The sequence below is a fragment of the Lethenteron reissneri genome, chromosome 26, assembly GCF_015708825.2.
Source record: "Lethenteron reissneri isolate LAM-NWPU_2019-01 chromosome 26, ASM1570882v1, whole genome shotgun sequence".
Classification (NCBI taxonomy): Eukaryota; Metazoa; Chordata; class Hyperoartia; order Petromyzontiformes; family Petromyzontidae; genus Lethenteron; species Lethenteron reissneri.
The window spans coordinates 3,633,292-3,656,599 of record NC_083804.1 but is presented as its reverse complement, the minus strand read 5'-3'; the positions used below and the strand labels follow the sequence as shown (position 1 = coordinate 3,656,599).

Genomic DNA, 23,308 nt, shown 5'->3' with positions numbered 1-23,308 from the left:
CCACGCTCAACTGACGTTGGCTGTAAATCACTACGCTCCCTATACGTTATGGCAAGCCTCGGGGCCACTTCCTGGAGTCGTGGAGTTCTGCCATTACTCGTACGGTACATTTGATTAAAGCGTGTTTAAAAAAAAAAAAAAATTTATATTACTTATTATTAATGATGGTTGCTGAGCAGAGGACCAAAGTTCCAAACCGCCAAAACGTACAGCGACGAACAGCTCTGTTGAAGGTGTACAATGTCTGGTCTGGAGGAGTTGCACACCCCAAGCTGCCAGTGCTATTCAGTGGCCTAAAATAAAATGTTTCGCTCCGGATGATCGCTGCAAAGTATGACCTGTGTTTTGATTTAATGTGCTAACCTTAAAGGTGCATTGAAAATTATAATACTCCGATTGATGCTCCTGCTGTTGTGGAGTGACTCATGCAGCCAGCTATGGCTGCAGGGTCTGGTGGTACATGTTGTTTATGTCGTTTATTGTGAAAATTACGTCCCAGTTCCTATGATCACTGTTACATTGCTTTTATGGCTTTATTTTGGGGATTTCGAAAAGTTTACTGGTTTGCCCATGTTTGTTTGTTGTAGTACGGAGTTAGACTGATGGCCTTAATCTAAGTTGTCTTGTGGTTGTTGTTGTTTGACTTGCATCCCACTGGGATTTTTGCACACAGCGTTGGTGTACGGTGCTTTTTCTGCAATATTTTGCTGTCTTTTCTTGGATTTTCTGTTTGCACTTAGTCACATAGTCACTTTAAGATGTTTTCTTGTTCATGTTTTTGTGTTTTTGTTTGTTGCGGTTGCACCCAATTCAAGAGCCGAATGGCCCACAGGGCGATACCTAATACATGAACTTGAATACATGAACTTGAGTGAATGCGTTCTTGAACTGAGGTTGGTTACTGTTAAGAACTTGCGAAAAGAGGCAACATTAGGGAATTCCAAAGTCGGACAATGCTAGGGAAATAGCCGGAACTGCAGTGTTGTGACCCGCAGTGCGTGTGCTTGAACAGTGCGGATACATTGAAACTCTGGTAGAACCACATCCTTAACATCAAAGTGGGGAATCGAAGGTTGGGAGTTCACGGCCAATGTATCCATTGTAATGCAAGATAAGGGGCCGTCCATAAATGACGTCACGCGATTCTGGACGATTTTTGACCCCCCCCCCACTCTCGTCACACGGCGTCAAAAAAAGTCAGACCCCCCCTCAAATATGACGTCACAAAGATCTGCCCCCCCCCCCTCCAAAAAAAATAAAACCTGCTTTAAACTATTGTCATTGTAGTGCGTATTCAATGTGGCGCTGTACTCTGATGTTGTAGAAAACATTAAAAAGTATATTTAAGTAGAACGTGTTGTCTATATTTAAAGTTGCACATTTTGATGTGACGTCACATTTCTCAAACACCCCCCCCCCCCTCGTCACACATGTCTGACTAGCCCCCCCCCCCAGGTGCGTCACGTCATTTATGGACGGCCCCTTATCACCGGGATGCACGAGACGCGCCCAGGATTTAAACTCGCAACCTTTTGATTTTGTGTCGAGCACTCGAATCGCAGTGGCACCGGGCCAAGTCTCCACGTTCTATTTACGGTTCCTTGCGACTCCACTCCTGACTGAAGTTCAACTGAAGCTTCGTCTTCATGGAAATGCTTTGATTACCCAGGGTACCAATACCCTGGGTTGTGGGTGCCAATGGGCATACTGAAAGGCTCATTGGATTTTTGGCAGCTGCCAAAATTAGAGGACATTACATATTCGCGCTTACACAAAGACCACAGAAGGCAACGTACATTTTTAAAATGTTTTTTATTGTTTAAAATTATGTGACAAAATAGTATACAGTTCCGTTAAAAACTGTGATGGATTAACTGAACTCTTGTCCGTGAGTGCTTACAGCTGTGACCCCTCCCAGACGTTCAAACCACATCATCATCAATTAAACCACGCTCACGCCATTAACCATACACACCAGGGGGTCGCCGCATCCCTTATCTGGGCTGCACAAACACGTTACATACATATACATACAAAACGTACGTACATATACAGGTAGACATGCTGGGCGTCTCTCGCAAAGCATGGCATTGTACACGCGTAGACTCCAACGGTGTATTATTAACAGTCCAATACAGTGTGCATGATTATTAATTTTTTTGCTTTTCAAAAACAAAGCCTTACTTATTTTTATTACGTGATTTTTTATATTATTGTTTTTAAAAGTAGTTTTTTTCACTTCCTCAACTCAATGTGGACATCTAGTCAGTATGTATAAAATACTCCAAGCGTTTGTCTCTTAACGTATCATTATTCTTAATACGCGTACAAAATGCTTTGCACGTACTGGGAGTACTGTTTTGACACGTCGTGTGGGAAGCGAGGCTAATATATAGAGATAGCGAAACACGCGCAGTGTTGGGTAGACAATTTCAAAACGTAGAAAAGAAAATATAATAAAAACGAAGAGGGCATTCATGGGTGAATTGTGACTGCCCCTAAACTTGGTGGGAGTGGGACATTTATTTTAGGGCAGCGATAAGGCTATGGGTGTGCATCTGGCAAGTGACCTCCATTCAAAAGCCCTGGAAGAATTCTCAAAATCACTCTGGTGACACGCTTCAGTGTGTTTATGATTTTTCAAAATTGCAGAAACATGTCCTAAAACATTACTTTTGAGAGTTTTTTTTTCCCAATTGCGCATTATTGTATAGGGTCATTAAGTTGCTGCAAACTGCATTAATAACGATTATTTTATGCTCATGCTTATTAAAATTTCAGCCGTGAAGTTAATGTATACATTTGGTCAGCCGTGACTGGTCAGAGAGCTTTTGACGCCAGATTGGAGGGTTCTAAGTTCAAGTTCCGTTCAGAGGTTCATGCAACTCATCGTCCCTGCGGGTCGCTCGAGAAAATGCCCCTTTGTGCTTAGTCACCAGGGGGTGATGGCCCAGTCTCGCTCCCAATATGGTAACAAGGAAATTCCACCAATGGCCTGAGCAGACGAGCAGGGAGACCGTTATGTAACATGGGGAGGTGCGCACGCTTGTAGCTACAAGTTTACAGAGCCACATCCACGAGTTACCACCATGACATCACATGCGCCTCTCTCTGCACGCACGGGGGCTACGTCTGTGTTTTTCAAGACCCCTCCTTTTAACAAACAGTGGCAAACAAAACGTTTGGTACCGTCACATCTCAAAGTCTCCCTTTCTCAAACACGCCTTGGCATTGTGCCAGACCATCAGTGGAGCGGGCAACCCATAGATCCACGACCAAGACGAGGAGCTAAAGACGTAACATTGTGTTTTAAGGGCAGTTGTTGACCGCCACGTTTTTGGGATGCGTTAGGATGCGACCGGTTGGGTTGTGGACAGCATCAGCTACAACTATGACCACCCAGTGACGCCGTGGAAGCTCCACATTTCACTCGATATTGGAGAGCCGACACTAAGCACGACCACTGTTCGACTTCCCCCAGGTAACGCGTTTTAATAACCAGAGGGATTATGGGATGTGTTCATCCCTATTTGGGATTTGTAATCTACCAAATAGTCGAAGCGCTACCTCGGCTGATCATTTATCCATGAATAATGCAATAATAATAATAATAAATCCTATTTTGTTGGCCAGGAATTTGTCCAGAAAAAAATATTTCTGAAGGAAATCACAAACTTCAAAAAACATTTTTTTACTAAACATCACGTGGCTAATGTTGACTTTTAACAAGTGATGGATAGCATGCCCAGGCAATAATGTTGCGTAGCAGACCCCATCTATTGCCCGTCTTGAGAACTGAACTTGGCCGACATGAACAGTTCAGTCACACCAATTTAATGATACCAGTGTTCAGAGCAATGCATTCACACAGCTTGTTTGCACCGTAAGGCCGACAATCTCTTTTTTTTTCGAACCGAATGCAATGTACCACACAGACTGACTTCATGCCTTGGCCTCCATCTCTCAGCAGAGCCAAATTTTTTTTTGAGCAGATTCACCAATTTATATTGGAAGATTGTCAAACATGCAACAACAACAAAAATTGGCGTTTGCATTGTTCCCACCAAATGTTGGTGGAAAGTTATTTTATGCAGACATACACTGAGCTCCCCCCCCTCCTCCTCCCCCCTCTCATACACCGAAGGTAAAAAAGACAGTGTGTCATTGTTTGTTGGAAAAGTAGCCAGGAGAGCAGTTTCAACCAACCCATGAATCAGGCCCAACGTGTTTTGGGAAAGATTAGATACAAAAAATAAACAAACAAAACCAAACTAACAGCTAATGAGGTCTGCAAAGAGGCTGCTGTGGAAATGTGGTTCAAACTTCATGTGTGACAACACATTTATAAATCTGGGTTTCTTAATTTTTAAAAAACGTGGTTTTCTTCTGCATAATCTGGCTCAACTGGTGCATGCATTTCCTAAGTTGCCCATGGACATGCAAGCGCATTCTGTTGCCGGGTCACCGATGTCAAAGCCCTTTTGCCCATTAGAAATGTATTGGCGGACATAAGAGGTCAATGCACCGACTGCGTTAGCATGGCAATCTGCAGGATATAATGTTACGTGCCTTTTATTTCAAGTCAACAAAAAATATATAACATGAGCATTAAAATAATGTAGCAAATGTAACGCTCGCAAGCTGGGGGGCTTTACTCGAGGCTTCGGGGTTATTCTCGTTCACACTCAGCCGAGCAGATTTTTTTGTTTTATTGAAACCCTCACAACCGTAGGCCCGGCCGAGTGGCAACGTGCCGAGGGGGGGGGGGGGGCACGCTCGACCCGCAATGGGCAAGTCGCAAAACTCAATTCCAGATCGTCAGTTGAGACTCGGTCCCATCATTCCCCCTAGAGTCGATAAGAATTAAAACGGGCACCACTTTTGTGGGAAGTCAACAGAGGTCACACATCCTCCTATAGGTCAAATCTGAATGGTCACGTCGAATTTCCCCCAATCAAGCAGGGCCACCGAGGAGAGTAAAGTGTCAACTAATGCTCTTTTGAGTAAGGAGATGCTCAGACCGTAACGGTCTCTGGTCACCCAGCCCAAAGTGGCTGTGCGCGCAAATGTGAGCTTTACACACGAGTTGGCTTGGCGGACATTCTCACACGGAGCCAGAGAGAAATGCCCCCCGGCCACCTCCTTAACCTGACCGTACGAGTGCACACTTGGTTGGGTAACATACACAGTGTCGTGACCTCCTCTCGGGAAGGGGGGGGGGGGTGCACGGGTGAGTAGATAGTGGTTCAATGCCAAAGGTGATTTGGGAGCAACCGTGCAAGCCTGAATACACGATGCTGTAATAAAGCTGTTTCGTTCGTTTGCTCATTGCCCTTAAACAAACACGTGACCATAGATGGAACAACACGACACGAACGGTGTACTCAATGGAACGGGGGAGGGGGATTTGGGAATAATATTAAAACAAATAAAATATCAATAGTGATAAGAATAATGGTAAAATGAACGGAATGGCACACGCAGCCCCTTTCCTGTCCCCTTCCCTCTCTCCACTTCCCTCTCTCCCCCAACCTTTACGCCACAAGCTGAGAAACACAAATCACATGTACCCCCCCAGCGGCTACACAGAGCACACACACACAAACGCCTGCACAGGAAAAAGCAATCGCAGTCTCAGACCGCGATGACCCCCCCCCCTCTCCGTCTCTCCCCCCCCCCCACCCCAATCACTCGGTCAACACCGCGCACACTCGGCAACGCAACGTGGTTTCTTGTAAGGCTAATCGTCCGCATGCACGCGCATGCGGCTGCATTAACCGGCATGGACTGTCGCCACTGCCCCCCCCCCCAACCGTCTTCGGTGCGGCAGGTTCTACCGCCTTTGTAATTGGCAGTGCAGAGTGGCATCCGGGACGTGTGTCCACGTCAAGTCTCTGAGCCAGGGTGGAGGGAAGTGGAGGGGGGGGGTAAGCAGTAGTGGTGGTCAGTGGAGGACGATGTCCACCAGCGCCGGGAGCAGCCAGCGGACGGGTTCACGGATGTGCTTCGCCATCCGGTTTGCGGCTCGCTCTCTCTCTCGCTCCCCCCTGCGTGAGGGCGACTGGGGCGACTGGGGCGGGGGAGCGGATCGCTGCTATTTGGACAGCTTGCTAATCACCCTAATCAGCGCAGCGTTCTCGTCCTTGAGTCTCTGGTTGTCGGCCCTCAGGTCTCCGAGACCCTGCACGGCGGGCGAAAAATAAAGCACAGCGACAAGACAAACAAAAAATTGAGAAACGTCAGCGCTTAGAAAAGCTCCGAGTTCAAGGCATGAAACGCAACGAAAATTTTACGAACAAAAAAACTGTGCGTCCAAGTAACACACAAAAAAACGTGGCCGCTTGGAATTGAAACCGGGCCGTTTTCATCTCTTTGAAGGCGCTCAACAAATCACCAATCGGTTTTTGTTGTGTCAACATTTGTGCCCAGAAGGGCTTTCAGGCACTCGACGAAAGAATTCCAGAAGAAATGTTTGTTGCCTCGGCAAAGTCCACGACGTGAGCGGCGCTCGGACGGATGGGATCAAACGGGGACACAACAACAAAGATGACTCTAAGCGAGGAATTAGCAACGCGGCTTTGCACCGTCGTCGTGCTTCAAAGGCCAAGCACGTGTCACACAACAGTTGCCTCAATAATAGTGTCCGACGTGTTTTCCATCATTGGAATCCGCAATTTTGTGCCGGAGACTCTGGAAAGTTAACAGGTGACAACACACTCGTGTAAATTGCAAACCAAAAAAACTGCAAAAATTACACTCGTAAGCACAGGAAATTAAGAAGTCCACGATGTTCATTCATCATTTAAAAGGCACCCAGAAGAACCACACAAGGTTAATCACACGCAGCTTTGATCAGCAGTATGGACCCGGCAACCAATTTCCCATGTGACTACATCAAGTACTGCCAATAGGTCGATTGAGCACCAACTTTTATTTAACAAAATGAAACCAAATTACACTTTACAGTGGAGCCCCTGGAGGAAAGGCCTCACTAACGACCAAAAGGCACATGGACTGCATAACGTTCCGAGCCTGCGTGCTGATTATTACTAACAATAGAGTTAAAATACCTGCCTGTTTAAACGATCGTTGTTGGTCGCTCCAAAACAGCGGTGGAAATGATACATTCCCATGGTGGAGGGATAGTCAGCTCCCGTTGACTTCCTACAGTGATATTTTACTAGCCCTGGATAGATAGTCCGATATTGATAATCAAATGAAATAACCAAAGCGGTAATAATTGTCATTTCTCTCTCCTTCACCGTCACCCTCTGCTTCAAAACAGCTGATTTATACTTGGTTATATTAAGATGGGTATATGGAATTTCAGGCTTCGAATAAGCTGTATACACGATTGCCCAACCCACCACCTCAGCTCGTTATTGCCTACTTAAGCCTCCTGCAATTGTGGGGAAATTTAAGACTAACAATGTTCCTTGATTTAGTTGAAAGTCTAGTGTTGTCATGAGTTAAGGGATAATGCAAACACCCCCCCCCCCCCCCCCCAGGGATGTAGTACTTGCGTTAATCAATAGACGTCATGGCCACACTCCAACTCAGAACCTATGAACTGGAATAGTTATTCATGGTGACGGCTGGGAAGGGACCGGTGGAGCCCCCAGCCACACCAGGTGACCCCTCCACCACCATTGTATCAAGTCGCATTTCTATCTGAACACAGATGGGGAGACCAACTCTTCCACCCTACATCCTACACTGACAATGGTCCAATATGATCAACATGAACATTACCAACTGGTAACTAACACTTTCTCTAACGTGCGTGCACATATGTACCCATGAATACAGAAACACCGCTTGCACAAAAACCTTTGCGGGGACAGGAGCATGCTGCGTGATCGCCGATGAAATTCTGGATTAACCCAAGTACTAAATCTCTGTTTTTTCATATGGCGATCGGGGGAGAAGGGACACACACTCTGAAGCGGAGTGCGTGAACCTGTTAAGAAGTCCCCCGCACGATAGGCGGCGGGGAAGTTTCTCGTTTTTTTAAATAATTTATCTTCTATCAATCACATCGAGCTTGGCGAAACTTGGGTCAAATGGGATTAGCCAAACGCAGCTGGGGAGAGGAAAATGCAGACACCGCTCCACGTGGGAATGGAGTTGGTTTGGTCACACCTGCTGGCCCCACCAACTAATTTCTGCTGATCAAAGTGGGGGTGTAAACGGATCCCCCCCCCCACCCCCACTGCACACGGTCCAACGGCGGCAACGTAGCACGAGTGCCGAGCCGGTGAAGCCGTGCCGGTCAGGACTGAACACATTGGACTTGGGGGAATTCAGCAGCAGGAAGGGAAAAGGGGGGAAACGGGGGGGGGGGGGGGTAAAAAAATACAGAACAATTGGAGACAAGGGATGAATTTCACTCCAGGATAGTTTGCAAAATTGGTTATCCCAGACTTCATATCTGACCCGGGTGGGGCATGCCTTCAAACCGATGTTGCAGTCACAGAGAGTTGGTCTTAAATATGACAGTAAATATTCTTTATCTAGGAACAAAAACCGAGTCTTATTTAGTGATCTAAAATTCCCATGAAGAGTGCACGTTCCTTGTGCACTCCGGCTGGATGGGGTCAAGTGGCCATGTCAGCCTGGCCCAATATAGCTGGGAAATATTTGAAAATAAATTGGATTCATCTATGTTCATCGAGATACATTTATCTTATTTTTCTGATTCATTATTACGGATGCCTTCATTTCATTTCTTCAATTCCTACATGTTTTTATTTACAGGTTGAGGTCGTGCCATTCTTTGCCTCGATCTTTCCCTGGGTTCCCTGGCAAGAGGGCGTGGGTGCGAGCTGGGCCTCCCAGCCTCTTAATTCATTGTACGTGGGGACAAGGACAGTCGTTGAGATTAATGATTAAGAAAAGTCCAAATGTGTTGCACAACACAATGAAGTTGGCACTATTTAACATGGAATCGAACACATTTCAACACTGCAATAAAAAAACTCAACTCAGGAATGTTACACCATTAATTTAAGCTAAAGAGTTAAGGTTATGACTGTGGATAGGTGGAAATATGCCATATCTAAACTGGATATTCAGTTTGCGTGGCCCCAATACATGTCGGTTTCCAGAACTGCGCATACAAATTACGGGGCTCCATCCGCAGATTATCTTTAGTAAAGTTTCCATTCGTAACGATCCCAATAAACAGCTGAGAAACAGTGGACGTACGCGAAACAATGAAACAAAGACGTCGTTATACGCTGCACGCCCACGAGGGTAGCCCTCTTTGGCGCAGTGGCATTTGAAAGCTCGAGCCTTGCGTGCGATTCACGTAAAAAAGGGAGCCACCCAAATTCGTCACGGACATTCTGGGAAATGGAGCACGCCTAACCCCGGCTCGCTTTTTTGCAAACCAAAGTGGAGTTTAACTCATCCCTTTAGCTTGAAGAGTTGATGCAAGACACCTGCCTTAGTCGGGAGGAGGAGTGGGGGGGGCAGGGGACAGGGGACAGGGGGGGGGGGTGGGGGCTAGAGGTCTACGGGGTGGAGCTGCCGCGGCTGCCGCTGCTGCGGCTGCCGGGCCCAGGAGCCCGACAGATTCGCCACGGCGCGCGTCAGGGCCTTGTTCGCGGCCAGCAGCCGCTCGTTGAGCTGCCTCAGAGCCCGCACCTGCTGCATTACCTGCTCCAGAGGCTGCCCGGGTCAACCGCCCGCCCCACCGTCGAGACAGGGGGAGACAAGACGGGGAACAGTGTGCCAAGCGACGCAGCCACGACAAAGGATACGGCGCGGAAGCATGCGCACGTACGCAGACACACGCACACACGAACACACACACACACGAACGTTGGCAGGCACGCACACATTATAGAGGCGCACGAAAGCGTACACAGCCACGTGCGCACATGCAGTCACATGCACAAGCACGTACACACACGCACAAGCATGCGCTCGCACATACATACATACATACACATATGCACGACCCCAAAACATGCATGCCGGTACACAGCAACATATGCACGTGCATCCACACGCACGTACACGCACACACAAGCATGGGTACGCACACACAAATAAGCAAAAGCGTACACAAACGCAGATGTATGCGTGTAAACACACACACAAGCGTGCACACACAAAAACATAACATGGAGACACGGAATCCACCACACGCATGCACGCACACATCCCCACAACACCACCAGCCACACAACACACATTTGCGCACAACCACCAGTGAGACATCGAGCGGAGACAAGCAAAGCCAGGGGTGCCACAGAAGGACGAAGAGACAAATACAAGTACAGGAAGGGGGAATTGCACAAACAGGGAGTGCAAATAAGACGAGGCACTTATGAAGAGGGAAGCAGAGCGGTGGTGAGAACAGTCACAGATGATGAGCATTGATCGGGGTTGAAGGAGGAGGAGGAGGGAGGACATGTAGCATTGAGGAGCAACACCCCACGTGGAGGGACCAACAGACGGAGGAAGCATTTAGAGGTGGAGGGGCGGGTGGAAGAGAAGGAAGCGACGAGACATTGGCGGGCAACGTCGAGGAGCGCAAGGGTCGTCATCGTGGGAGTGGAGCGTGGGCCAGCGCAGGGATCGGCCGGGGTGTGGACAGCGATTCGTGAGCGTTGGCAGGGAACAGGTGCGGGGGGAGGGGCAGGGGGGCAGGGGGTGAAAAGCAAAGAGAACAACATGAGGTCGTGATCGTAGTTACAAAGTACGCCAATTTAAAAGGGTGCCCGTAATAGACAAATAGCAACAGAGTGTGGTATGGGGTGAAGGAGGTGGGAGGGGTGGGGGGGTAGATAATGGAAAGCAAAAGACGAAGTGTGGATGCACAGAAATGTTCAGATGAACATCGATGCGCAAATAAATAGAATAATAAATTGAACGGGGTACCTTCATCTCCTCCTCCATCTCCGAAACTTTTCTCTCCAGGGCTCGTTTTTCCTGGTTTTAACGAACAGGGGACATTCATTCGTGTCGTCCGGTTTCTGTAAGTCTTTTCAACCAAAGCTGCATCTTTTGTTAAAACAATAAAAAAAACGCCTCTGTTCTCAAATGCGCACAGGGTGGTGCTTATCCCCGATGAAATCCGTAAGCCAGTGGTGGATATTCTACTTTTTCTTTGGCAGAGGGGAGCCAATCAATAAAACTACCACTGCCGACTTCCCAAAAGCATGGTAACTCCATTGCGAGCCTCAAGGGAAAAGGTGACTCTAAATGGAGGTGACTGCACTTGATTTGCACAAACAAATCTGGAAAAATAATGCAGAAATACTAGTTCTGCTCATTTCCGTGATAATGCCCAAGGTTAAATTGGTAGAATACTCTGCTTAAACTACTAGGAGTAATATAGATTTTTTTTTTTATATTAGCAGGTAAGGCCCACTGAGCTATATAGATTTTTGAGAAGGGACCTGGCCACAAATTCTCGATTTAAAGTTTTCATGACTGCAAGGATCCATACTCTTTGGTTCTTTTGGTAAAGTCACGTAGAACATAACTAAATCTTAGTTATTTTCATTTTATTATTTTTTTCATCTACCTGGCCAGAAATGTTGGCCAAACGAAGTGGCTTTTCACGTGGACCTGGTTCAGTGAAGCGGTGATGCTCAAAATCAAGAATGTGCAGATAAACCTGAAACTTTGCACAAGGTGGTTTCCAATTCACGTGATGGAATAACTATTAGTTTTCGTGGCAAAATGTTAATGCAAACAGCGAATAAGTGAGACACTTCAAGTCAAGTATCATGACTGTACCATCATGATCATCGTCATCAACATCATGTCATTCAACAACTATGCACAAATCACATAGTGTTAACATACACATTAAACGTCAATAAAATGCAGAAAGCTCATGTACGTGAATGTAACCAAGTAATACCTACGTATTCTCACTGCGTGGAAAAACTATTTTCTCCAACATTTAATTACTTGTTATATATTTCTTTAAAGAGCGAATCTTTCGGAGGCATTTTAAAATGTCTACATGTCAATGACCTAAATGATAACGACAACATATTCCATAACCTCAGAGCGACGAATGTGAAAAGCCTCGACATCAACCAACTCTCAAAGCGCAACTCTACAGACCTCCAAGCACGCCTAATTTCGAGGCAGAAAGAACACTTTTTATATTCTGAAGAAAAAACACAGGCACGGAAGCAGACATACAAGCACAAACTGATTGAAGCAATTACGATAAATATAACCACGTGCCCGATTTAATGACAAGGAGCCTCTGTACTTAAAAATATGTTTGGTCGTACTCATCGCCGTCAACAGCCCCAAGCCAGGTTGCACAAATTCAACATTTCTATGGCAAAGGGCAGTCACAGCGGAGAAGAGCCACTCTCAACTTCCCACAAGGTAGTCATCATTTTATCGACCCCGGAGGATTGATGGACAGTTGGCACCTGCCCTTGGTTCATTATTAACCACACAAGTAATTATGTAATTAATCACGTGGCCACCATCACTTCTGATCCAATGCATTGAGTACCAATTTTGTTGTTTTAAAATCCACATAAAGAGAGTGCCAACATTATGGGTTGTCAAAAGTGGTCATCCAGTGGAGAAGGCTGAGACTCTCCCCCCCCCAAAGCAGCGAGGAATTTACAATGAGGGAAAAAAACAGGTCACAGTGTGCCACGGGCTGTCCAACACTTATTTGAAAGTACGATGGCACTCCAGTGGCGGCACATTACATTGCTGTTGTAATAACGTGAATGGGAGAAATAACACGAGTGTGCAAATATGAAGCGAGTGACCAATGGCATTTTTTTCTAAAATTGTATATAGAATAATGCACGGACTATGTATTTATCTAAAACGTGTTTTTTTTGTGGGGGGGGGGGGGGGGGCCTTCCTGAAAGGAAGGAGACAGACTTTAAAGAAAATAGCACGATTTAAATAATTGGTCGTGCCCACAGTGACCGATAGCTATTGCTGTCGGGGATGGCGAATCCATCCAACGAGTGGCCCTCAATCCACGCAGGGTGACCTTCGCCTTCTGGAAACCACTGTCCTTTGAATAACTTTTTCACGACGACGCCCCCAATATTGAGCGAAGACCCCGTCGGTCATTTTAATGGAGGCGCGTGCGAGCCTGCCGTTCCGTTATTTACAAGCGCACAAACCGAGTTTATCCGTTAGCTTTTCTTTACAGCCTCCTAAATAAGTTAGTGCACTGTTTTCACACGGAGCAGGACCCGAGCGAAAGCAAAGACCTTACCCTCTTCTCTGCCTCCAACAGCGACGTCTTGTCAGCAAAACGCTCTTGTCTCTGTGACAGAAAAATAAAAAATGGCAGAGGGGAGGCAGAACCATTATGAGAGTCACCAGGTCGTTTGCAAATATGCCTTTAACTTTACGGGTAATCTGTCAACAAGGAGCAATTCATCGATTCTAAATTATCTTTCTGTTCACGATACATACATCGAATTGTGGGTCAAAGCCATTATGTATGATATGTACCTCTAGGCTAAACGATATACCTTGAGGCTAATGAATGGCCTGTAGGATAATCGAATAAAAAACAGGGCAAAACAAAGAGAATATGCACGAATATACAAACAAGACATAATAATAAAGGTTTTTGGGTTAGATCACGTTATTTATAAATGTGTCGCAACCCTCCACCACCCGACACGGCCAATCAGTAAAAAATGTGTCACGTTGACAAAAGACAAATAGTTCACTACTTTAGCCCACCGGCGTGTTGAAGAGTGAATCCACAACATTTAGTATTTTTGACTACGACGTTTCTCTGGTAATTACATCCAGCATCATCGGGCAATATTCTGTCAAATTCCTCGATGATGCTGGATGTAATTACCAGCGAAACGTCGTACTCAAAAATTGTAAATGTTGTGGATTCACTCTTCAACACACCGGTGGGCTAAAGTAGCGAACTATTTTGTCTTGTCAACGTGACACTTTTTTTACTGATTGGCCGTGTCGGGTGGTGGAGGGATGCGACACATTTATAAATAACGTGATGATCTAACCTAAAAACCTTTATTATGAATAATATTGGTTGCGAAAGCCTACGTGTTAAACATACAAAGACAGTTTGAACAAAACAAATACATGATTCTTCAATGGAACCGTGCAACCTCATTTGTAACTCTTTGGGTTATTTCGGTCAAGTCACGTAGATAGAAAAATAATAGATCACGACACTTCGATCGCAACACAAGCAATCGTCATCAGGTGGGACAGCCACAGCAAGAAAATAAACTGCTGAAGTAGGCAAATAAAGATTGAACTCATTTGTAACAATTCAACAAATTACGAGGTGGGAGGGTGAATTGTCACACGATTAACGATATGTTATTCAAGTGATTGATTTGAACGCGATGACTTCATGGCGACAGCGTGGCATACAAACTACAGTGACACGCTGCCTTCAGCGACGACTCATCCACATCGCCCGCCGAATGCCATCGATCTGCCCCACTCGGGGGCCAATAGCGGGCAAGTCGCGACATCGATGGAACGACACGCTAGATTCACAACAATCAGACCCGGCCAACGTAACGCATGAACGAGAGAACAACGCGTGATGGCCGAGGCATTACAATAACAATAATGGGAAGTCAGAAAGTCAGTGGTTCAGATGGTTAAGTGGCCAATGAGTGAAATGTTTATATATTTTAGCAATGAACAGACACTTCAGATTTTTTTGTTTCGTCCAACAACCTGTCAAAGCTACGTAATTATCCTGAACACTATTCCTACAGCACATCTGGCCAGTGCAATCTTCCCTCTAGTCATGTTCCCACCTATCTCGTGGAAAAAAACATTAAATGGTCACATCCTCTAGCCAGCAGCTAAATTCTGAGATGTAAATCAACCTACCACTCCAAACAAACCATAAAGACAAAAGCTATTATCATCATCATCATTCCCCAGCACCCAAGAATCGCACGGTTGGCTACGTATGGTGCAAGAGAAGTTCAACATACAGATGTAGAGGTTTGTATTAACCCTTTCCCATTCCGATGACGTGCGTGTATGTCAACAGTTTTTCTTCCAATTCCATCCCAATGACACACATGTACATCATCAGGCGTAGATGTGGTGACCACGCTTTGCGCAAGAGCGAAAGAGCGCTAGAGCACAGAAGCGTGGTAACCACATCTATTCCTCTATATAAGGAACGAAACAGACTTCTCCACAAATCTGGCTGCCGCCTGATGAAGCTAGTTGTTAGTACTGGTCAAACATCGTACTCAGATTGTAAATGTTGTGGCTTGGCTCTCCAACACACCGGTGTGCTGTACTAGTGACGAATTGGCCACATTCTGTTTACGTGACAACCCTTACTAGTTGGCTGTGTCGGGTGGTGGCAGGTTTTAACGACACAATTTATATATTGCGCGATCTAACCCCAAAAAAAAACTGTATTATGGGCGCGACAGTTCTCTGCGATGAGTACAATGTCTTTAAAAACAATGGCGCTACGCCTCTCTAAATAAAACGTAACGCTAACTGCTTGCGCGTTCTGAAATTCAGCGGTGAACAGGACCCACCCCGCAAAGCTTTCAGACGTCTCGGAATGGGAAAGGGTTACACAGGTCGTCCTGACTCGTAGAGATGAAGGGCTATATTCGACACTTTCCACCCACCCCATACATATTTTTGCATTTTCCAGTCTGGCACAACAAGTCGTGCCACTGGCCACTGTCCTCTGAGCAGGGGTGTGAGGAGGGGTGTTGCTTCAGTGATGACACGTCACCTCCACTCACCTGTGTCACCCTCTCCAGCTGCACCTTGGTCTCAGCCAGCTGCAGCTGTGCATCCCGCAACTTCTTCCTCATCTCTTCATTGTCCTTCCTCATCTGCTCATACAGCTACGAACGGGGAAGGGAGACACGGTGGGGGGGGCGGGGGTCAGGGTCCAACGCAATTGACGGGCCGCAAGCGAAGGCCTCGCTGGGCTCGTTGTAGCGAGGTTTGATGGAATACACCGAAATCATTACGGGCTCCGAGGTTTGCCACACCGCTTGGCTAACACAGTGGGAATGTGATGGCGGCGCAGCGTGTTGGCTCCAGAGCCATCCGTGTGGACCAATGCAAGACCCTCATGGACAAGTCTTAAAGCTCAGCAAGGTATTTTTTTGCACGAAAGAAAGGACATTATTAAGATAACATCAATCAGTCTGGAATTGAGTATTTCAATGGGGTAAAACTCCACTGGGAAATACAAGTTGATTTTTTAAGGGAATCCGAGGATAAAATAAAATCTCGATTTTAAAAGATGTGTAAACAAACCAAAAAAGTGCCAGGGTAATGCACAACCACTTGTCATCGATGCACTGTGGTGTGTGGGTGCATTCGGTAGATGCAGTGTGAGGTGTTTCCGATTGATATTTAGAGTACGGCAGAGGTCGCAAACGGGTTTTGATTCCTTACCCGTACCCGGCCGCACCAGGGTCACAAATGGGTACCTGTACCCGGCCGGGTACGGGTACCCGTTCCCTACCCGTACCCTACCCGAAATGAATGACAAACGGTTACTCACCAGTGACTCACGGCCTACCCGTACCCGTACCCGTCCACACCAGGGTCGCAAACGGGTACCCGGCTGGGTACGGGTAGCCGGGTATCGGGTAGGGTCCGGGTATCGGGTACCCGATTGCGACCTCTGGAGTACGGTGTGATTGACGTTTAGATAGGGGGAGGCAGTGTACCAACAGCGGACAGTGGTGTCCTGTCGACAGCATGCGGTGTAGTAACAATAGACAGTGCGTGGTGTACTGTTTGCATCGTGATTTGGCCGTTACCTTGCGGTAGTCCTTTGTGTCCGGTAGCTCCGTGGGCTGCGGGGCGGGGGCCAAGGTGGGCCCGGGCCGCCCAGGCCGGATTGACGTTGTGCTTCTCATCCGATCTGCGTACCGTTCGCTGTAGTTCTCCGAGAGGCTCGTGCTCGTCGCTACTGTGTTGAACCTGCGTGCAAGTGTGCGTGAGTGTGCATGCATTCCAGGAGGTGTGACATGCGAGTGTGTGTATGTGTGCGTGCATGCGTTCGCGTTATGTGGTTGCGCACATGTGGATGCGATGATGTGGTGTGGTTATAATGATGTTGTGTGGATGCAATGATTGTGCACCAATTATTTGGACTCAATGGTTGATCGCTGCGAGCATGTTGGTAACGGATGCCTCTGAAATGCCGTTCAAGGCACATTTAGATTAAAGAAAAACCTCTTGTGTTTTTCTCATTCGGAACACACAAACTTGTACAATTTCGAGTTAAGGTCTGTAGCTATGTTTAGCCCTGAGTTATTACCCAAGTGATGCCCTTTTGATGTGGAATTTTTCTCCCAACAAAGGGTAATCACAGTTCATCTACATCAATTTTGATCCAATCCACACTTTCATCTATGAGCGTTTCTGGTCCCAATTAGTTAAAAACGTCACGAGATTTGTATTCGTTTTAACCAACTGCAGCAGCTCGTTTGGGTTTCCGTTGACCCAATTCAATTTGGTAGCTGCCATTCGCATCCACGGCAGGCCCCAACGATCCTTTGATTGACCGATTAAATCGAGCAGCGTTAGCTGCAGTACGCTGTAGGAAAAGTTATCAGGACTCATGATGTCAACAAAGTGAATGCATTATATCTGATGAAGTCTCTCACATAGCTCCACCCATTGTAGGACAGGCCAAAGGACCATGTGATACAAGGCAAAAATAATAATCAGTTTTACGGCAGCCAATCAAATTGACACATTGCGATCTTCGGTTTTTCAATGAGTGTAAACCCAGTTTTTACGTGCGATGCTCATCTGTCCCGAACAACCTCTTCATGTGAGACAATGGTTCAGGATTGAGTAATGAAGCTGAATAAAGTGTTCTTCCCATTAACGATATATTCATTGCAAATACCAGCTTAAGCACCAGTTTAACCAATTCAGAAGTTTAAAGAAAACAGCCATCGCTACTCATTTTGATCATGTAAACAATAAAGCGGCTCAAATGCATTTGTAGGGGTTGCATTTTGTTATTTGGTTTTCGTTGTTGCAAACAAACCCAAATGCATTTCATGTCATTATTACCACAAGACCCACGTTTCATTTGCGAGGCCCGTTTTATTCTTCTCCCCAGGGTTAATTCACCATCACCGTTATCACGGACGTCTTCCACTCGCGGTAATTGGTAAGAGAATCGTCAAATATAACGAGATGTCTGGAATTCAAACGCTTGCAAAATCCTCAAAGCAAAACAGCCCGAGTCTGCATGTCTACGGATGCTTTAAAAAAACACAAAATCAAAGTTCCATTCCATGACCAATTACGCTCCTGCGGAGAGGAAGACGAAATGCTGATCCTTTATAGAGCATAAGCAAAGAGCTGCTGCTATGGATAAGTCGTAACGACGCTGTCTGTGCGCTGTGCGCACTGCTGCCTGGCCCCGGGGAATTTCCATTGGCGGTAACGCCAGCAGCACAGACAGCCCAAAAGCCTGTCCTCGAAAAGCAATGGCAGGGTCTGACATAAAAAACGTCAGCAAGCTCAAAACAGTTTACCTTCCAAGGTATTTTTTTGCAGTTGTGTTTTAATTTACAACGCTTGCTTATCTCACGAGTGAATTATTGCAGGTTGCAATAACGTCTACGGGTGCTTTGGGGTGCCTGGATAAACAACAAATGCATCTTGTGCTCTTTTATGGTGCTGGGCATCAATGCCAAACACAATAAGCAAAAGCCTTCCAAAGCCCCTTCAAAAAATTGAGGCTTCATTTTTTTTTTACTTCGCCCAACATAGCAGATGGGACTGGATGGATGCCCCTTTGTGGAAGGTAAACTGCTAATTGGCCCAGCGCCTGGGCTAACACAGCCCCTCTCAAAGGCTGTGACAGAACGCTGGATCGATTTGTAAGAGGTGGGGGGGGTCAGGAAAGCGGCAGAAAAGGTAATAAAAAGGACTCGTTTATCCCAGGCTCAAACCACTTACAACCCACTGCCCAACAGGCCAGGCCAGGGAGGGCGACGGACGGGGATAGGGCCCGAGTGGAGGATGGAACTACAATGGGGGCACAGCAGGCAGAGGTGGGGTGGGGGGGTCACACAAACCATGGTGCAAACGAGCAAACGCGGTGCCGGAGAGCCACGGTGAACAATTACCACAGAAACACGACACTCCCCCACAACACCCACTCCCCCCTCCCGCACAAACAGGCTTGGTCGCTTGAGGTTTGATTCCAAGCGATAGGAACAATAGATTTCAGGCCACTGTGGTGAATTATAATGAAGATACTTTTTTTACTGCTTAGCAGAGATGCGCAAAAGTTAATTTCGAAAAGGGGCAAATTAATTGATGCGGGTTGCCGCGACACTTACTCCCACAGGGATAACAATAATGATGAATACATAATTCATGGGCTCGGACTGGCTGTGAAACATTCACAAGTCTCCTCTCATGTGTCTTGGCCATAAACTTGGGTGTCCTGAAACTAAAGCATCAAGCCACACAGTGGCTCCCCATATCCTTTAAGACTGAAAACTATTTAGAACACAAGAAAAAGTTGGACAAAAGGTGTTCCGATTTGAATACAGCACGATATATATTTCCAAAGCGAATGTTTGATCTCGCATTCTTATTCGATCAAATGTTGCAATTGTAAATCAAATTCCTGCAAAGTGGCAAACCCCACGGTGTGCCAGTTCTACATAAGCATAGTAAACAGCAATTGTAATCTTGACTTATTGATTTCGTGACTGCAGGAATTCATACTCTTTGGGTCTTTCGGTAAAGTCACGTAGATAGAAAAAGCAATCGTCCTCAGGTGAAATTTTTTTTTTTACCCGAGGACGATTGCTTGTGTTGCGATCGAAACTTCGTGATTTTTTATGATTTTTCTAACTATGTGACTTTACCGAAAGACCCAGAGAGTATGGAAATTGTAATTTTAACAAAATCAAAACAATTTCACACTGATTGGCGAAGCATCTCTTCGTGGCAAAAAATTTCAACTTTTAATGAAGCAGCATCGTTCCAAGTTTAGAAAATCGTAACTACTGCCAAGTAAGAAATGAATTAAGAAAATTGAAACGTACCTTGTGGTTTTGTCGGGCTGCAAAACAAGACGGGATAAAAACGTACGCGTTAGGTGATATACAGTTCCATGTGAAAACAAGCATAAAATTAACGGCGCTGTTTTAACAAGGCCACACTGTAACAACGCAGTCCAAGGGATCTGACAGCGCAGACGGTGAGAACCCATGTGGACCTCCCGTTGTAGACGACTCAAGAGGGATCGACTCGTGACAACTTTGAACAAAGGACACATTCCTCTTGGCGAGCACGTACACGGTTTAGACGCACGGAAGTACACAGACATATGAACCCGAGCACAAAAATATCCCCTGTACAGCCTTAACAAACTGTTGGGCCAAGTGCTGTTAGGGAGCACCTCCCTAGTGAAGATGTTTACACACCGCACCAGGTACTCATTTGAGGCAGAGTTTGCCCTAGGAGGCCCAGAACCGGTTCAGATAATCGTCACTGGTGTTGGCCGTGAGCGGGAGTCGAAACCGGGACGCCGGGTTGTGAGCACAGCGTGCTAACCGCTACACGACACTAGGCACAACGTACACACACACGCGCGCACGTGCGAGCCCGCGCAAGCGCCGAAAGTTTGTGTTTTTTTTCTCTCAAAGCAACAACGTGACAAAACGCGAAAAGCAGATTTCTGAACAGATATGGACAACAGAGAGACAGTGATAGCACATAGTGTTGTTGTTGTTATTATTATATCTTTTTTTACCTTGGCGATAGCAGGACAACACACGATCGCTTGCGCCCCTCGGGTAAAGGGATCGCTATATACCAAAAAAAAATGCCTTTCTTTACACGTAATCCTTCGATAACCCTATACCTGTCACAGTCACGGTGACATTAAGGAACGAAGAAAAAAAAACCTTTCGCCATTTCAATTCCCTCCGCCGCGTCACCTGCTGCCAGAGCCTGCCTGCAACACGGGTGACCCGAACCCGCCCATTGTGCTCCGTGACGGCGCCTCTGGCCATTTAAGGCAAAGGGCGGCAAGAACAATGCCCGAGACATGAAGCAGCCATTACCTAATGCGGGGGAGTGGCGGCCCATGTGGTGTGTGGTGGTGGTGGTGATCGTGATGGTTGTTGGTGGTAGTTGCCAACGGAGCAATTAAGCGCGACAAAACGTGTCATGGCCCAGCACTTCACAGGGCCTCTCTCCGATAAGCCCCATGACAGTGCGGGGGGGGGGGGGGGGTAGCTGAAAGAGCCACGGATTCAGCTGGAACTTTTCAGTTTGGGTTGCGTGCGTGCCCTACGCGTCCGGCTTGCCTGGGCATGGCCTTTCGCTAATGCCACAAGGAGCGAGCGTCTAACTTTTGGAGTGCAATTCAGCACGGCTATTTCAACTACAATAATGTGATGTCAGCTTCAGGATTACAGTCAATTACGGCGGAGAAGTGAGTCGTAATCTGCCGGATTTACATTAATGCAAAAGTTTATTTTCAAGACCCTCTATTATTACCTTTCTGATAAAAAAAATGTCATGGGCTTTTTACTCAAAAAGTACTTAAATGTTTCTGCTGAGTGAACAGTTTTGATTGAAGCACTTTCCTATCACCAGAATTCAGTGCCGCCGCTGCTTGTAAAACAAATCCTCATTTAAATCACTCTCAAGTTCTTCACGAGCATACCAACACCTCATCTCCTCCAGCGCTCCCCCACCCCACTGCAACCTCGCAAGGCTGGACGGGTTTCTAATGTTCGCAACCATTGCTGCGAAAAGCCACCGACAATAAACCGAATAATTCAAAACGGTTAGGCGCGACAGCGCAAGCCTATTACAACTCCGTTGCGGCTGGGCTGAGACATGGCGAGCCGATGGCAGTAGAGCAAGTGGGTTCCTGTAGCGTCCGTGTAGTTGTTTGAGAGTTTTACTCTGCATGAGCAGGTTGCCGAATACTCAGACTTGGTCTCATCAAGCCCTCGTCTGGTTATAAAAAGGGGAATTAATGGATTGGTATGTGTGGGTTTCCATTCACGAACTGGACAAAGACTCCAATGTAAAACCCTCCTGAAAAATTACAGTCTAGAGAGACTAGGTGAGGCTCTCCTGGATAAAATAAACGTATTCAGTTTCATTCAATTCTTACATCATTTACTTTTATCAACTACATTCCTTTTGACATTTTGAGACCGTTGCAATGAATTTCTGAAAAGGAGATTATAGGGTACGTTTTGAAAATAAAATTAAACATTCTATCCAACAATGCTTGAAATATACCACCCTTTGGAGAGAGAAAACAGATTACATCCAGCTGTAATCAGTAGCTTTAACGATCTGAAAAAAAAATCCAGTTGATGTATTCCATACTTTCTACCAGAGCACCTTAATTGACTTACAAGCAAACAAATCCTAAGCTTTTAACTGCACACACCGAACGCACGCCAGCATTCAGCAGCAACCATGTAACGATGCCTGCCAACAAAACCTCTGCTTGTGCTTGGACTTAAAACTAAACAAGGCAGTTGCAATGGTAGCATCAAAGCTCTCTCCGCTTTGCGAAACATTCCCGGGGGATTCTGTTCACTATCAAATTAACTCAGTATAAGCACAGACGTTTACTGTATTCGCATTTTACAAGCAACGGAAGTAACCCATCTAGAAACGCTTGGGTCCCCACCGTGATAACTGTAAACCATCTTATAAAGGTTGCTGAAGCCGTACTTTACCGAGAATAAGCACCTTCATCACACAGAGCAAGACAGGACAATGATGGCTCTGAAAAAGAACAATCCATCCCTCAAGTGCATCCTGCACACACCTCTGAAGGACACTGCAGTAGAGTTCACGGATATATTTATTTTTACATCATGCAGGCACTTATGCACGTTTTGGCACGGGCCCACACACAACGCGTGTGCGGGCGAGCATGTAATATAGTAGCTGTGTACATATATTTACCTTAATAGGTAATTTATACCCTTTCACGTAGGGTACACGTATTCAATGATTGCGTCACTCCGGTGGCAGGGGCGGAATGTACATGGAGTGCTCACGTCACAACCAGAAACTCAAAAGTTCGGCTCGGGGTTGACTCAACATATCATCTCCTCCAGGGTCGATGAATATCATTCTACGTCAACAGCTGTCATCCAGAAGAGATACCGGCCTGTGCCGTATGAACGTGGGATTTTAAACATTTGTCTACAGAGATGATCATCAGCCCAATGTTTGTTTGAGCAGGAGACACTCTGAATTGACTGTGTATATATAATTTAAAAACCAAGGCATCTTTCTAAAGGCATTCTTC

General features: G+C 46.2%; 1 protein-coding gene across 11 annotated transcripts in view; it reads right to left on the bottom strand.

Annotated features, from left to right (window-relative positions):
* Positions 1-1,795: 1,795 nt before the first annotated feature.
* The window catches only part of LOC133347509 (protein phosphatase 1 regulatory subunit 12A-like), a 104,392-nt gene continuing 82,879 nt past the window's right edge, over positions 1,796-23,308 (bottom strand). For 9 of the 11 annotated variants that reach the window (XM_061559819.1, XM_061559824.1, XM_061559818.1 and 6 more), the window contains 7 exons: positions 20,058-20,074; positions 18,955-19,023; positions 16,788-16,950; positions 15,750-15,854; positions 13,232-13,282; positions 10,891-10,941; positions 1,796-6,181 (listed from right to left, as the gene is read on the bottom strand). In XM_061559819.1, the coding sequence (XP_061415803.1) occupies positions 6,095-6,181; positions 10,891-10,941; positions 13,232-13,282; positions 15,750-15,854; positions 16,788-16,950; positions 18,955-19,023; positions 20,058-20,074 (543 nt within the window). In that variant the 3' untranslated portion in view covers positions 1,796-6,094. The remainder of the gene's footprint in view (positions 6,182-10,890; positions 10,942-13,231; positions 13,283-15,749; positions 15,855-16,787; positions 16,951-18,954; positions 19,024-20,057; positions 20,075-23,308) is intronic. The other 2 variants (XM_061559821.1, XM_061559822.1) reach the window with 1 other exon arrangement.